This window comes from Mustela nigripes, chromosome 5, assembly GCF_022355385.1.
Source record: "Mustela nigripes isolate SB6536 chromosome 5, MUSNIG.SB6536, whole genome shotgun sequence".
Lineage (NCBI taxonomy): Eukaryota > Metazoa > Chordata > Mammalia > Carnivora > Mustelidae > Mustela > Mustela nigripes.
The window spans coordinates 63,862,682-63,880,833 of NC_081561.1; the positions used below are offsets into that span (position 1 = coordinate 63,862,682).

Here is an 18,152-nt window from a genome sequence, read left to right on the forward strand (position 1 = left end):
ACCCACCTTCTACTATCACTGCTTTCCCACTGCTTTGCTCATCCAGGTACTTTCCAGATACGTCATCTAGCATGTGCTGTGCAGAGTTCAGTACTGTATATTTACTTCGCTATAGAATCTGAAACTCTAATTGAAAATTACAGCCACGTTCCCCTTTTTTGTGCATCTCACTTTTTCTCATGTTCCCTGTTTAATAGCCATAACTCTTCCTATAAATGTGGATGAAGAAAGCAACCATCAGGAGACCGAGACATTGCTAGTTATCATAGAAAAGCAGATTAAAATGAGATGCAATTTTTTGCCAATCTTATTGGTATGATATCCCATGTCAGGGAGGGTATGGATGAGCTTCTACACCGGAGGTAGAGTGGACAGGGCCAAAGGTGGGTGGTCCAAAGGACTGGGCCTGGGGTAAATCCCATGTAACATTTTTATCTTGTGCCCTCTTCCTGGACCGCCCTAAAAAGCATTTCTCCAAACTTTTACAGTGAGTATACTTTTTGGCTCAGTAATTTAATTTCTAGAAATTTGTCCTTAAATGTACAAAGATGTATGTATGAAGTTGTTTTTTACACCATTTATAATAGGGAATTGGGTTTTGATACATTCATTTAATTGACAATAATGCAGTAATTTTCTTTTCTTTCTTTTTTTTTTTTGTTTTGTTCTGTTTTGTTTTAAAGATTTTTACTTATTTATTTATTTGACAGAGAGATCACAAGTAGGCAGAGAGGCAGGAGAGAGAGAGCAGGCTCCTTGCTGAGCAGAGAGCCCGATGCGGGGCTCCATCCCAAGACCCTGAGATCATGACCTGAGCCAAAGGCAGAGTCTTAACCCACTGAGCCACCAAGGCATCCCTGGATTTTGTTTAAGCTTTGCTTTTAGTGATGGACAGTAAAAAACAAAGTATTTTCAGTTATTATTTTTATTAGTTATCTCAGATATAAAAATATGATTATACAACTTGTCAAAAAAAAACCTATTGACTTCAAATCACCATTTTATTCTATTAATATCAGCTGTATACAGAATCAGCTGTGCTCATCTCTATGAGTGGATCTCAATTCAACTTCTCTGGAGAAAAATATACTCTCCATGAGAGTGTGAACTGTGCACATTCATGCTGCTTACTTAACCATAAGTTTCTTAGGGGCAGGCATATTCAATGTATGCAATGTTTGGCATACGTTTGTTATGTTGTCAATAGTAAAAAAAAAAAAAAAAAAAAAAGTTCATTCTTTTACTTCATGAATAAATGCCTATCACAGTATTACAGAGAGGAAAATGCCTTTAAGGGGAATACAATTCATATTTTCAATGTCAGTGAAGATCTGTGTAAATACTGACCTGGGAACACTTCCCAACTATGTGTTCTGTTACTTTGTAACCAAAAAAATGCATTTTTATGTATACACTTACACAGACACGCACACACACACACACACACATATACACACTTATAAACTAGTCTAGAATTGTAAACACCAGAATTTCACCATCTTATCTCTGGGTTCTTAAATTAGAGTACTCTTTTTCATTCTGCATACTTTTTGCATTGGGCATGTATCATTTTTTGATCAGATGAAATAACAGTATTTAAATCCTGTTAAAGATATAAAAGTGAAATATTCTCTAGCTCATAACATTTTCCATAAGTTATAATCAAATCACTCAGCAAGCATGCAGTAATAATTATTATAAAAATAAATATCATGTATTGAGCATTTGCTGATAGGCATTTCATTAATTTTTTGTATGCATAATCAGATAAAAACTCCACAATAACTCCATGAGGCAGATAATATGAGGCTAGCAAGATGAGATACAGAATCAGAATGTGAATCCTATTTTGTCTGTCTCCGAAGCTGCTCTTTTGTGGCCCTCGAGCCACAAAGATGTAAGGTGTTGTGATGACTTGCACCTGAATCCTGTTTCTAAGAGGATTACAAGGCAAAATGCATGCCCTGTTCTAGAACTGGCAGGATTTCTCTGTATTGCTCACTGTCGGAAACTAAGGGCTGTCTAGAGTTCTGGGTTGACTTCACTGTTGTTCATTCACTCTGTCATATAGAAATGGTCTTGTCTAGACTGTCCAATAAGAGACAAGGAAAGGATCTATATGTTTTCCCTCGTGAGGAAATGTATCCCCCTTTCTGTCCTAGGGGATTGGCTTCTGAACTAAGATGGAGAACAGGGCCATAAAGTAAATATCCGCCCACTGCTGTTGGCTCATTTTTGGTGTGTTAGAAGTGTATTAACTAGTGCTTGTTTTAATATGAGACAGTTTATGTAGAAGTAACCACAGCTGATAAAACTCAAGAGTTCATGCCAATAATGAAATTCCTCATAGTTCAAGTAATCATGGGGCCACTAACCTATGAGGTAGTTGCTAAGAAACACAGGGACAGATTCTAATTATTCTTATTAGCCACCATTTGGGTCAAATGACTAACTTTTCCAAAGTTCATTCCTTCGTTCTTCTTTGTTATCAGCCAAAGGGGAATAGCGGAAATGTATGGGATTTTTTGTTTGTTTCGGTCAGTATCACTGATTTCACAGAAACATGTTCTCAGAAGACTTCTGTTGACTGTGTCACACAACTAGAAGTTCAGATGGCTGGGGAGAAACCCTGGGATCTCCTCATGCCTAACCTCATAAATGCAGGATGTAGTTTTTTGGGACTCCCTGGGTGACCCTGTCCTGCCCATGACTTCCCCAGGGACCCCTCCAGGTGCTGAGTAGAATCTTCTTCCTTGTATGAGCTAAGCTTTGAACCAAAGCATTGTTGTTTCCTCACTGAGTTAGGAAACAACAGGTTACACATACTTGTCTCTAAAAGATTTGAGTTTGATATTCATGTTTGTTCTGGTTGTTCTTTTCTTGAAAAACACTTTATGACTTTCATAAATATTCTTTGCCGATAATATATAGGTTTGTAATAACTTATGTGGGTTGGGTTTAGCTGTTGATCCTCTCCTAAGGTAGGATTTCTTCTGATTCTAGCTTAGGTACCCTTCTCTCATGGTTCCGGTTCTTTTTTTTAAAAGATTTTGTTTGTTTGTTTGTTTGTTTTGTTTATGGGGGTTGGGCAGTGGGAGAGAGAGAGAGAGAGAATCTCAAGCAGACTCTGCACTGAGTGTGGAGCTGGACACAGGGCTTGATCCCAGGACCCTGAGATCATGATCTGAGCTGAAATCAAGAATCAGATACCCAACCAACTGAACCACCCAGGCACCCCTCTCCTGGGTCTGGTTCTATCTGTCTAGTTTGAATGTTAACCCATGCTTTTGTTGTTAAGGCAACTTATCTGCTCAGTCCATAAGTGCATTTTTTTTTTAAGATTTTATTCATTTATTTGACAGAGAGAGATCACAAGTAGGCAGAGAGGCAGGCAGAGAGAGAGAGAGGAGGAGGCAGGCTCCCTGCTGAGCAGAGAGCCCGATGTGGGACTTGATCCCAGGACCCTGAGACCATGACCTGAGCCAAAGGCAGCGGCTTAACCCACTGAGCCACCCAGCCCCCCATAAGTGCATTTTTAAATCCAGACTTTCTACCACAATTACACTAGCTCAGCAGTGTGTGCAATGGAAGTTTCCTTGCTTTAGCTATTTTTATTTCTGTTTGCTACAGCTCGGCTCTGTACAAAGGCAGGACATCTTAAAGAGTCTGACTTGAATCAGAAAATGCCCAGCAAACAACTTCTGCCTCTGAAAAGGCTGCAGCATCTGAGGCACAAAAAAAAGACTGTGTCCTCAGCCCACAGCAGGGGCATTAGATAAAAGAAGGTCCTTTATGCAGGGATGGCCAGGAAGGGACAACAAAGATGAAGTTAGTGACAGACTCTGGCTTTAAGGAGCTTCAGTCTTGTAAGAGAGACACGTACATGAATATCTATACTAAAGGTGAAAGGTAACCCCTGATACAAAATTGCTGGGATAATTGGAAAGGCAGAAATTATGTTTGAGTGGGAAGATCGGGGATGACTTTTAGCAGACTTGTGAATTAAGACAAAATTTAGGAAAGAAAGCTGGGCAGGGAGCACATTTCAGAAAGAGGAGCATCAAAAGGAGCAAAGCTGTAGTCTGGTCTCCTTATTTTATAGATTCATAAACAGATCCAGAGAAATGATATAACTTAAAAAAGATAACTACCAAGTCAGATATTTTCCTGAGAAAATCAGCCTGCACAAATCCTGGCTCCCCGAAGGCTCTAAACAGTTTTATCAGTCTCTGAATTTTTAGTGTTTAAAATCACTTGGGGGCGCCTGGGTGGCTCAGTTAGTTAAGCATCTCCCTTCCACTCAGGTCCTGGGATTGAGCCCCACATCAGGCTCCTAGCTCAGCGGCAGAGTCTGCTTCTCCCACTGCCTCCTGCTTCCCCTGCTTGTGCTGTCTCTTTCTGTCAAATAAATAAATAAAATCTTTAAAAATAATAATAAAATCAATTGAAAGTGTAGGGTATCAATATTATTATTTAGTGTGGAGACATTTAGACACTGCAGACAGTGTTTGTGGTGTGTTTTATTTTCTGAGGGAAGAATGGTGGCATTGGGCCTTGCCTGTCTTTATGACCAGTGAGTAGGTTAGGAACCCAACAGCAGTCGCCAGTGCCTGCCTACCTGCCAGATCCAGGCACCCCAGCCATGTGCCTCCATAGGCCAGCATAGCACTGGATTCCCTGCAGGCTTTCCAGCTTCCAGCCTAGGATGGCCACATCTAACAAATAAAAATGCAAGACATCCACTTAAATTTGAATCTCAAATAAACAACATTTTTTTTTTTTGTAGAAGTGTGTCCAATGTGACCTTTGTAACCTGATTTCGGTTTCTTGTATGATCAGAGTTTTTACTTTTATTTAATTCCCATGGAGAGTTTTGTCTTAAAAACAACTAATTGACATTCGTGTTTTTCCTTTTTTTCTTTTTTAAGCACCATTAAACACAGCCTTAAAGATTTTTAAAGATCAAGATACAGGGGAAGTTAAGGTGAAGAGAATAGACTTGAATGTGTCTTTCATCTTTATATACCCAATAGCTGCTTCATGGTAGACGGCCAGTAAATGGTGTCTGAATAAACCTAAGAATGAAGGAGTTAGCCCATTCTGGTTTTTATACCCTGTCATCTGAAAGTCTCCCTTTATGCAGTGATAAATTTAAGCCCCAAATGTAGTTCTTTTCTAAAATAGCTCATTGGGTAGAGAATGAGAAACATCTCATATCATGGTTAGTGTTTGCCAGTGGGTTAATTCACACCTCCTGAAGAGAAGTAGCCCAAGTAATCAGGCATTGTTTACATTAATTAATTAACTATTTAATTGGCAGATTATCTGCTAACGTGGTCCTGAGTTCACATCTCTTGGATCCTAAACATTCTTACCCTAGCTTCTAAAATGGCTGAATATAAAGCAATAACCTACACTTGTGGATTACATATCCCAGAGGTCATTAATGGCTAATGCTCCCTCTCTTATTTTGTAAGAAATCAGATCCCTGAAATCATTCATGAGATATATAATTCACTACAGATGAGGTTTCTCCACTTTTGTACAAAGTGTTTCTGGTCTTGACACTACATTTTGAAGGTATTAAAATGAAAACTAAAAGCATGGTCTACAGCTTGTGTTAATTATCCTTGGGTAGTTTGTGAAAGCATTGAGTTCTTAAGACATAGTTATCTAATATGATTAAAAAGGCCTGTCTCCGTGTTAGGTCTATTTCTGTACTTTAATGATTATTTGATTGTCCTGAAGTTTAAGTGCTTTGGGCTCTAATAGGCCAGATGAATGGATATTGAAAGCAGATAATGAAAAGGGGACGTGGTGTGAGCGGCAATGCTATTTGTTGGACCACAGCTGACACATTGCATTCCTTTGGCCTGGACAGCTCTTGCCTCAGAAGTCCAAGTACTTGATTCTAAATTAGAGAATCTTGAGTAGGAAAGCATGAACATACTGTTTCATTCTTCTAGTTATTCAGTGCTTTCTCACTGTTAATGCTTTTTGCTAGTTGGGTTTTGTGAGCTCCAGGGAATTCTTTTAAAAGAAGAAATGAGACCCATCACCACAGCCAGGAATATTTGTATTTCTCTCTTGCTTTCCCCAATAACCTTTTCATGGGAAAAGTTTGCCTACACATGGCACTAGACATTTTTAAAGACTTCCTGAAACAAATGTTTGTTCTAATTACAGTTTTATATAGTTTATGCCACTTAAAGAAAACCTACAGTGTCAAAGTGTGCACTTATGGAAATAATAAATTATAGCAATGTCTAACACCTGGTTCCTGATAGCTTGCTCAAAGGATGCATGAACAAATGCAGAAATAGCCACCAACCAGTATAATCAGGGCCATAAAATAAGTAATTAGATCATATTAACAAATCAAGCCCATCTGGAAGCAGCAGAGGAATGACTTTGGGTTTTAACCAAAGGATCTAATTCATTTCAAGCACATAATAGCAAATAAAGTGTATCTCTTTCCTATAGTATCATCTTCAGGGAAAGCAATGCGAAATGCTATAAATTCATGTTTAGAGTTTCATCTGCTTTTTTTTTTTCCAATTCTGCTTTGAGAATGGAGGGGTTTTATAATTTCTTATTTTGCCAACTATTCACGTTCATTTTGGAAAAGTGCTAATGGACAGGCAAACAAAAAGAAGATAGAAACCACTGGTAATTGTGCCGCTCAGAGATAACAGCTGTTATTATTTGGTTGTAATCCTTCAGTATTTTCAGTGAATACATATAAATGTGTATTTTAATAAAATGAGCTCACGGCAAACCCCTGGGGTTCCCTCCCTCCATAGGAGCTTTGTACTATCACTTTGCTATCCCTCACTCAATAAACCTTGCTTTGCTGCCCACGCCCTCCCCCCAAAATGAGCTCACACTTTATTTACTGTTTTTTTAACCTGTGTTTTAATTTGATTGTGACATATTCTCATATCAATATGTATGTATATCTTTGGTCTAGGATCCACGTATAGATTTGCCAGGATTTGGGGATCCTGCACCCCCCAAAAACGATACGAAATTTTGTGGGGGCTATGTGTATATATATTTCTAGAAAAAAAGATGCATTCAGATGTTTATTGATTTACTTTAACTTTAGTGATAAAGTTAGGGAGAGATTACAGTCGTGCCTCTTCTCACTCAGGAGTACAGTAAGCCTCCCAGTGTGTGCTTGTCCTCTTTGTTCCCTTTCTAAATTTTTACTTTTTTCTGTATAGGTCCTCCGTCACTGTTTTAATAACTTAATGGTCATCTTTTTAAGAAAAACATTGAATTTATTAAGGTTTAGATATTTCTTATGATTTTTATTATATCTCAAGGTCTCTTTTGTTACCTTGTAAACTCATCTTCAGTTTAATATAGAACTAATATAGAATATATAGTGATAATGTAAGGTTCAATTTACACAAATTTACTCTAGATTTACATTGCATGAACATACGTTTTATACCTGTTTCATACACATTTCATAAATAGCTATGTGCCGTTTTCCATATGATAGAATAAAACAAATTATTTGTTATCAAATAATTGGTAACATACCCACAAGGATTTCCTTGTATTTTTACATACCAGAATCTTGTAAAATCTGTCTTTTAAAAATTTTTACAACATGGGGCGCCCAGGTGGCTCAGTTGGCTAAGCGGCTGCCTTCGGCTCGGGTCATGATTCCAGGATCCTGGGATCGAGCCCCGCATCAGGCTCCCTGATCAGCAGAGAGCTTCTCTCTCTCCCCCTCTCCCTGCCGCTCTACTTACTTGTGCTCTCTCTCTAGCTCTCTGTCAAATAAACAAATAAAATATAAAAATTTTTACAACTTTTCTAATTAAAAATATATATATGTTCCGCATTTTTGTATATAAACCAAGGCCGTCGTTCAAAATTTTCACTAAAGGAACCAGATGAGAAATGTTTATGTCTAAAGTTTCATGTTATCTACAAATATAGTTTCTTACAAGACAGAATTATAGAAAAGGAGTTCAGAGACTTGGAGCAAGGGGTGGATAAAACTCTCACTACGCCTTTAAATTAATGAACGGTCTGGAGAGACCTGTGGACAGGTCCACATTTCTGTGGACAGAAATGAACCATGGAGCCATATAGTGATGGTAAAGTCCAACCCATTTCCACAGGCCCTATTCCTCCAGATTTCCCAGTAAACTTTTGTTCCATGGGTAGGCTCCTGTTTTATCCCTCGGAGATATGTCTTTCTCTGTCTCTTCTCCCTTTCTATTCTCCTCATCCTCTTCCTGCCCCACCTTCCTATACCTATTTCCTGCCTCACTTCCTGCCTCTCTGTCCCTTCTCTCTTCTCTTGCCTCAGTCCCCACACTTGATCTTCTCACAGTCCCCAGTGTTCTGCTCAGAGGGGCTCTCTCTGTAGCTTCTGCACATTTTATTTTAATTTTTTTTTAAGATTTTATTTATTTATTTGACAGACAGAGATCACAAGCAGGCAGAGAGGCCGGCAGAGAGAGAGAGGGAAGCAGGCTCCCTGCTGAGCAGAGAGTCGGATGCAAGGCTCCATCCCAGGACCTGAGATCATGACCTGAGCAGAAAGCAAAGGCTTTAACCCACTGAGCCACCCAGGCACCCCGCTTCTGCACGTTTTAATCCAATTTGCCTTTTCCCCCTTGCCTTTGGTGTCTGTCTCTCTACTCCCAGTTTCATTTCTCTCAGCTCCCCGAGCCTCTGACACAATGACAGGAAATGTTTTCTAGCTTGTTTCTGTTCACTGTCATCGCTGCCTTCCAGAAAGTGACTTGTCTTTTATGTTTTCCTGACTCCAGCTACTCTGCTGCTCACTAACTAGCCTCTCTTCCCCCATCCTACCAGACCACCATTTTCTTTCCTGTAAGTCAATTTCTTATTTATTATGCATTTATGTAGATGAGTACTCATGTTTACATGAAAACAAATAAGATAGTGTTTGCCTACAGCCAACAAAGGGTTCAAAAGATACAACAGAATTTAAAGAGATAGTTATTAAGATCTGTGGATTGATTGATTTATGTTATTTTCATTTCTTATTTACATTTGTTCTAAACCACTGAATCTTTCTACATCTTGAAGTTAAGATATTTTGATCATATCAAGAACTATATGCCATTAAATTGGGTATGTGAATATCGGGATTGACAAAATCATAATCATTTTCTGTAACTTTTCAAAGCCTTCATCATTGCATTACAAAAGTACTTTTAAAATATGTCTTTTGAGGATCACCTGGGTGGCTCAGTCAATTAATTGTTGGATTCTTGATCTCAGCTCAGGTCTTATTCTCAGGGTCATGAGTTCAAGTCCTGCGCTGGGCATGGAACCTATTTAAAACAAAACAAAACAAAACTGTTAAAATATGTCTTTTGAAGAAAAAAAAATACTGAACTGCTAGAAAGGAAAAAAAAACCAAAAGCAGCAACAACAAAAAGTCAAAAAGGCTTTAGTATCTTCAAAGTTGTCTTAGTTTATTTAAAAATTATTTCAAAGTAGTTTTTGAAAATTCCATAAACTGAAGTGCATGACCACAAATGCATTTTCCTATAAATAGGCTATACCTTCACCATTAAAGAGGCAAACCAGTCTGGTTTTTGATATGGGTTTTTCACAGTTGTCATTTCAAAACACAGAAAGAATCAAGCAGTTGTGCGACTCTGCATTTGAGGTGGCAGATAACTGTGCTTTTATGGAGGTAAAGGAAATATTCCTTACTAAGACAAATCTTGAAGATAAACTTTGCATAGGAATTTCCTCTGCAACACAGAAACCATGACTTTTCTGGCCCCCTACTGTTATTAAAAAGAGCTCCTTCCAACAAAGTGGCTGACATTAAACTCAATTCCTTGTGCATGAAAGTCCATGTCTCTCACTTACTGATTAGAGCTGGGGGAGTGTATAACGTTTCTAATACTTGTCACAGGCCGGGGAATTCTAAAAGGAAAAAATCTTGAAGCAACCACCTTTAAGCCAATTGGGAATGCTGCTTTCAGCAGAATCTAACAAAAAACAAACATGAAACTAATGACCCTGAAAAATATTTGTATAGTTTCCTTTGGCCCTGGTCCTATTGGCTCACTTTCAGCCTTTAGTTTTTCGTGTCCTGTGGATTATAGTTAATCATAAATTGTGAATTTATTGTTCTTATCTGAACTCTCCTTTTGTAAATTACATGCCATCCCAACACTATGTTTTAGAGGGTGACACCCCATAAAAGAGGCGTGTCATGTTAGGAAGGTCAAAATAAGGCCTTCCTTTGCCCCCCATAATTAGGTCTCAAGAATCTCCACTGTTGTGTCTTGTTAAAAATTCTTGTCTTGGAGATGCCAGACACAAAGTTGACCTTGTTGTTTGCATCTTTACATCTTAAAAAAAATTTTTTTAAAAAGTCTATGGGCAGTTTTGAATAGAAAATAAAAATTCAGTATAACAGAGATTATGGCAAGTGCGAGGCATTTTTCTGAGTTGATTGAGAGGCTTTGTGAAATATGTGGAAAGAGGAGGGGTTTCCGATGCAAAAGACCAGTTTTTAAATCCCTGTGTTTCAGTTTTCTAAGTTTGTAATAATATACACATTACTTAACTTCTGAGCTTTCCTGTCCTCATCTCTGAAAGAGGGAAAATAATTTATAGGTTTATGGTCCAGCTGAATAACAAAATGCATATGAGGGTGCCTGATGTGTAATGGATGTTCAATAAAAGTAATAATAAAATCATTGGAAAAAGGCAGTTTTAAAGAGAAACAGACTATGAAATTCTCTTTAATTCTTTTTCCACTTAAATAAGAAAAAAGAAAAGAAAATGTGAAGTAACTAGCACAGTGGCCAGGACATAGTTGGCCATCAAGGGATGTTAGTTACTCTTTTATTCAAAATTTCAAGTTATATATTTGCTTGGTTTCCAGGGCTGACAAGATATTCTTGACTTGGCATTCAACAGTAGATTGCCTCCTTGTAGTGCTTCTTAAATACTAATGTGCACAGAGATGACCCAGGAATGTTGTTGAAGTAGAGATTCAGTGGATCTTGGTAGGGCCTGAGTTCTGGTTCCGTGGGTCCAGGGTGGGACCAGTGACTCTATTTTTCTAAGAGGCTCCAAGGTGATGCCTTGAGGTTGGCTTAGTGCTCACACTTTGAATCTCATGGCATCAATGGGCCAGACAATAAATATGCTGCCTTTGCTTCTTACAATATCTTATTTCATGGAGCTGAGAGAGCTTAGAGATGATATTATTTTGCACATTTTACAGATGAGCAATTTGTGACCACAGAGGTTGATGAATAAGTTAATAGTTGAGATCCTTCATCCTTATAGTTCAGCAACATTTGTTATCTACCATGATCAATTTTTTTAATTGTTTAACTGTTCTCCCATCCTTCTTATTTAGTTGTTTTGTTCCTAGAAGTTAAGAGTAATCAAGTTTCTTCTTCTATCTTTATTACTATTTTCCATCTCCTTTTGAGATCTTTGCTCATGTTTGTATGGAACCATAGTTTGTCAGCCTCCGCGTTGCATAACCCAGTCAAGAGACAGCCCATCCTTGATAGAGCCCTCTGTAGTGGCAAAATGATTGGTAAAAGTCAGGCAGATTTTGATGCTTTTTGGCATAGTTAATAGCAGTTGGGTTTTTATATCAGAACTCCTTTCTAGTTTTTTGGAATAAGCTGCCTACCCCTCCCCTAGAACCAACGAGAAGACAGATAATCTAAGAGCCGTCAGTTCAGGGATGCTAGGCATTTCCATTGTTCTAACCACAAAACAGCCCTGACCCACCAATGGGGATCTATTTTATCTACTTCAGTCTTTTCAGGTCAATATCAGAGAACAAGTTTCCATTGCTGTGGACTCCCTGGCCTCATTTTTGTAAATTCCATGGAATAAATACTCTGCTCTGGGACACTTCTATTATGTTTGTACCCCCTTTATGAAGGCACACCCCCCTTCCTCTCCCCAGGATACACTCCCCATGGTTAACCAGCCAGGGTCTCCATGAGCCAAGTTAGATATGCTCTTAATAATGCCGCATTCCTCTTTTCTCCCAGCTTTCCCACATCCAGCACCATAGACTTATGGTTTCTAACTCATTTTTAGAAGCTAATGCTGATGGGAACAGGCTCATAAACTTTTTTTTAAACAAAGATTAATTCAGAATAACGAGAATGTCATAATCACACTCAAGGTATAAATAATGACTTTAATTTAATAAACAGTTAAATGTAACATAATCATAAGAATATTTTAGAAGAGCCAGTTTAGTTTGGATCACTGGTCTTTCTTCACAGGGAGATAATAAATGTTCTTGAGCCAGAAACAACTGGGTATAAGTCTCGGGACTGCCTTCCTTCCTTCCTTCCCTCTTTATTTCTTATCTTCTGTCTTTTGGGTATGTTATAGGGTACTTGCAGAATCCCTGTAAAGGATTCATTGTTTACCTGTTATAATATAGCACAAATATTTTTAATGTTAATACATACACATTTTTACCATTATTTTTTAAAGATTTAGTTGAGAGAGAGAGAGAGCAAGAGGGGAGGGGAGATCCAGAAAGAGAGGGAGAGAAGGAGAATCTCAAGCAGACTCTTGCCTTTGGCAAGATATTCGACTTCTTTATACCTTAGTTCCTTCACCTACAGTAAGAGGATAAAATAGTACTTATCTCATCTAGTTGTGAAGATTAAGGAAACTATGTATTTAAATGGTACAGAATAGTATCTAGCATTTAGTACTTGCTCAAGTTAAATTAACTACTGTTAATGATAATTAACTTGCTCTTTTATTCACATTCTTTAACTTAAACTTCCACCAAAATGTGGCTGCAAACAAAACTTCATTTTTCAGCAAGAAATATTAGGAGCAGAAAGAGAAGACTAACGTAATCTCAATATGGTCAATTCTTATTACATGTTTAAGTATCAAATATTTAATACAGTAGAGTTGCTAGACTAGGCTCCAAGCTATCAGAGACATCTCTCTAGTAGTCAAGGTGGTGGAGATAAACATAGTCACCAGACATCCACCAGTCACCTACCGTCAACCAGGTTTTGTGTTCAGACACAGGTAGATTATCTGTGATCTTTCCTGTCCATATGGACTAGAACTGAATGGCATACATTTATTTTTACTTCTCCCCTAGGATTCTTTGCTCTTTCTTCTTCTGTCCTAGTGAAAGTAGAGAGAAAATAAAGTGTTTTTTGTTTTGTTTTGTTTACTTGGGCTTTTCCTAAAGAACAGACTTTATTGTTCTATTTGACCTCCTTAGAGAGCCTGTTCTGCAAACAGTTCTTCACTATCCAGCAGGGTTCTGGCATTTGGGAGACCCCTCAGTGGGAGCAGTGACTAGGTATGAACTTGGGAACTATTTTTGGGAGATAGGAAAATGTACGGAATTTGGGGTCAATCGTTCACTCTTAACTACTAGAGAAGTACATCAGAAACATTTGAATTAGGCATTTTTCTGTATTTTAATTGTTAGATCAAGTCCTTGGTTGATAAGAAAATAAATTCTACAATAAATCAAATGTATGAAGGAAAGACCAGGCATTTTTCTTATCTAAAGAGGCTCATAGTCTCAAGCACTGAGAAAAAAATGCACATCAAAAGGCCTGATTTTCATGCTTAGTTTTGTACCAGATTTAGTTTTGTACTAGAAAGGGTAAGGCAACCTGGTTCTTTCATTTAGACAGGAGTTCCTGGTCCTCCTTGTAATCTTATACTAGTACTGTTCAGGACAAGAATCTTAATGGAATAGCCAAAGCCCAGTGGGGCTAGTGATCTGTGTGTAGTCACTCAGCTAATCAGCAGGCTTGTATGTTATAATGCTTTCTTAAGAACTAGGATTCTACTTCAGCCCTCCCTCATAGGAAATTTCCTAAAATATATGCTTTCTGATCAAACTATACTTTAGACGAAATAATATTCTAAAGAAAAAGCAAGAAGGAAAAATTGATTAACCATAGCTCCTAGAATAGTTTCTGTTGAAAATATTATGGACACTGAAAACCACAAAATGTTTTTACTTCAAAAAATGGGTATATCCTAGTACTAATAGGGATTTTAAGAGTTCCAGAACTTCTGGGAAAAATATTCAGAGAAAATACAAGTAGATAAACATTACTATTTTTTTGAAGCCTCATTAAATGGCAATTGTAGATTCAGTCCTCCTCAGAGGTTACCGAGGAAAGTAGCAACTGTGAATATGTCTCCTCTGTGTTAATCATGAAAGGATCAGTATGCCTATGCTATGGAATATTATATGGCTATTAAAATGGAATACATAAAAATGAAATACGCTAGTGCATTAGAAATGAAATAAAATGACTGGAAGATCTGTGATAAATTGTTTAGAAAAATAATGGCAAGAGTACTATTCAGAATGTGATCTCTCAATTTTGTAAAGACAAACACAAAACGTATAAACATAAGGACTTAGGTGCCTGCTTGGGTCAGAGCTAGAGGAATGTATTTCAGTTGTTGGCAGTGGATCTCCCAAGCTATTGCAAGTGAATAGAGGAGATGCGAATGGTGGCATGGCGTAGGGGGGAGGGGAACAGAGAGGTATGTTTACTTTTTAATTTATTCATGTCTGTGTTGTTTGGAATTGTTCTCTTAAACATTTTTATAATATTTCATATGAATATATTTTTATATTATACTATTATAATATTTTATATGAAAAGCCATATAAAACCTTTGTACCAGAAATGAATCTGTGTGCTCTATTCTTCAAAGAAACATGGTATCATGCAGCAAATAGTGCAAATGACAAGTATTCCTCCACCTAAGAAACGCCTTACAAATTACACTATAAATTGTCTCACACTTGTAAATATCAGCTGTACATGTTACAGATTATAAGAAGAGAAAAAAATTAAGTCCAAAGCTGCTATAGATGGAAATCATTACATCTAGTTTGAGAGGGTGATAGTAACAGCAGAAGGGAAATGTGTACAGGTAAAAAAGATGCTAGAAGTGTGCAAATATTTTCATAATTATGTGAGAAAGATGGGGTGCCTGGGTGACTCAGTTGGTTAAGCGTCTGCCTTCAGCTGAGGTCATGATCCCAGAGTCCTGGGATGGAGCCTGCATTGAGCTTCCTGTTCAGCGGGGTCTGCTTCTCCCTCTCCCTTTGTCTGCCACTCCCCTCCACTCATACTCTGGCTCTCATCTCTCTCTCAAATAAATAATAAAATCTTTAAGAAAGATAGTAATGTGAGAAAGATATGCTGCTGCTCTATTAGGATACTTAGCATCTTAGATACTGATCACCATCCCTATGCCCTCCTCTTCAAGAATTTTGTCTCAACATAGAGGTGAATAATTTCCATGGAAATAAGTCCATTAACTAAGACTTATTAACTAAGAACACATTTGTACTGAGAACATAATGCATGGACTGCTTTAGATACAGGGTGGGAGAGGGGAGCGCAAAGATGAAGAAGAGCTAAGCATTGCCTCCTGGTGCTTGCAATCTAGTGGGGGACCTAAGGTGGTGCACTAGCTCTGAAGTGCCATGGGGACTGTAGGAGGCACACAAATGGGTAAACTAAACTAGGACTTCAGAATAGAGGGGATGGATGCTTCCTCCAAGGGGAGGTGTTCTGTTTTTTATTTTGTTTTGTTTTAGAATGGAAAAAACATGAACATTATTGTAAGTCAGCATGGAGAGGTGACAATGGGGTAAGAGAAAGGAGGTGATGAATAGGAGGTAACCCAGACAGAAGCCTGAAGAGAGAGGCCAGGGGGAGAGAAAAGCCATGAGTAGGAGGAAGGATATTACACAAAGCATGTGAAAGAAAGAAAAGGGTCTGTGTGGTGAGACAGAGATGCTCCAGGAGGTGAAGGAGGAGGAAACTGGAAGAGTCCATTTATAACAGGTTTGACTTTGTCCATTTAGTGGAAGTTACAATATTTCCAGAACAAGAGTCATGGTAGGCTTGGGGACTATGAAAAGACTTGAAACAGCCACTGTGAAGAATATAAGTCAACCAGGGGATAGTACTTTTGTATTCTTTGGGTTAATACGGAGTAAGGCAATCGCTGGATTATAGGGTAGTTCTATTTTTAACATATTGAGGAACCTCCATCCTCTTTTCCAGAATAGTTGCCTGGTTTACATTCCCATCAGCACTGCATGAGGATTCCACTTTTTCCACATTCTTACCAACTTTTGTGTTGCTAATTTTAACCATTCTGACAGGTGTGCAGTGATATCTCATTGCAGTTTTGATTTGTATTTCCCTGATGATAAGTGATGTTGAACATCTTTTCATGAGTCTATTGGCCATCTGGATGTTGTCTTTGGAAAAAATGTCTGCTCATGTCTTCTGTCCATTTTTAAATTGGATAATTCATTTTTTGGGTGTTGAGATTTATAAATTCTTTACATATTTTGGATACTAATTCTTTATCAGAAATGTCATTTGCAAATATCTTCTCCCATTCTGTAGTTTGCCTTTTAGTTTTGTCAATTGTTTCCTTCACTGTACAGAAGCTTTTCATTTTTATATAGTCCCAATAGTTTGTTTTTGCTTTTGTTTCCCTTGCCTCAGGAGACATTCCTGGAAAGAAGTTGTTATGGCCAGTGTCAAAGAGGTTGCTGCCTAGAAGTCTCCCCTAGGATTTTTATGGTCTCAGGTCTCACAATTTGGTCTTTAATTTATTTTTAATTTTGCTGCCAAAGAGGTCGCTGCCTAGAGGTCTCTTCTAGGGTTGTTATGGTCTCAGGTCTCACAATTTGGTCTTTAATTCATTTTGAATTTATTTTTGTGCGTGGTGTAAGAAAGTGATCCAGTTTCATTCTTTTGCACTGTTGCTGTCTACCCTGTTTATAGCAGCACTACCTACAGTACAATGGAAACAGCCCAAGTGTCTATCAATTGATGAATGGATAAAGAATATCTGAAATATATATATAATATTGAAATATATATATAATATATATATGCATATATGCAATGGAATATTTTTCAGCCCAAAAAAGAATGAAATTTTGCCATTCTCAATGACATGGATGGAGCTAGAGTATAATGCTAAGTGAAATAAGTTAGTCAAAGAAAGACAAATATCGTATGATTTCAATCATATGTGGAATTTAAGAAAGAAAACAAATAAGCAAAGGGGAAAAAATAGAGGCAAACCAAGAAACAGACTCTCAACTGTAAGAGAACAAACTGATGGTTACCAGAAGAGAAGTGGGTGGGGGATGGGTGAAACCGGTGATGGGGATTAAGGAGGGCACTTGTGCTGAGCACTGGGGGATGTATGGAAGTGTTGAATCACTGTATTGTCTGCCTGAAACTAATAATACAGAATATGTTAACTAACTGGAATATCAACCAGGGAGCATTAGCAGGGTTGTGGAACATCACTGAGGTCCCACCTGAGGTGGAGTGGCATGAATCTTTAATGAAACTAATAAAAAGAAACATTTTGCATTACTTTCTTTGGCATTGTGACAGCTGGGCATAGAGGCATGGAAATTCAGCTTCACCAGAATGCGTATTTTGTAGAAATCAAGGGATTCTTCAGTTGAAAGCTGGGTATGAAAATTTTTCAGAAAGTAGTCAAATAATTGCATCATTTCAGATTTCACTTTGTCAATATGTTTCTTTCCCCTTAATTTTTAGTTAAATCAGTTAACTGTATTTCTATTAAAAAGTAGGAAAATATCCAGTACTTTGAATGTTAACTAACCAAGTAATGCCATTAGAATTTCTAAAGTTTCTAGCTCATAGTTGCTTCTCATACATTATGTATTTTTAGGCTGGAAAAACTAATAACATCCTTTTTGGAAGACCAGGATCCAGAGAGCAGACTCGATGTTGGCACTGATATGCGTAAAATTCATCACTGTTTCCATCATTTAAAGGTAAAGTTCAGCATTTCCTCTAGTAGAAGCCATTGTGTGCCATGTTGAAACTGCAATAAAGTTTGCATAGTTGACCAACTCTTTTTTTTTTAATATAATTTTTTATTTTTTATAAACATATATTTTTATCCCCAGGGGTACAGGTCTGTGAATCACCAGGTTTACACACTTCACAGCACTCACCAAAGCACATACCATCCCCAATGTCCATAATCCCACCCCCTTCTCCCAAGCCCCCTCCCCCCAGCAACCCTCAGTTTGTTTTGTGAGATTAAGAGTCACA

General features: G+C 37.8%; 1 protein-coding gene across 1 annotated transcript in view; it reads left to right on the plus strand.

Annotated features, from left to right (window-relative positions):
- Window positions 1–17,917, plus strand: part of LOC132018642 (kinesin-like protein KIF6) — a 206,363-nt gene extending 188,446 nt beyond the window's left edge. Inside the window, exon 10 of the mRNA XM_059401560.1 lies at window positions 17,764–17,917. Within this exon, the coding sequence (XP_059257543.1) occupies window positions 17,764–17,917 (154 nt within the window). The remainder of the gene's footprint in view (window positions 1–17,763) is intronic.
- Window positions 17,918–18,152: the final 235 nt, after the last annotated feature.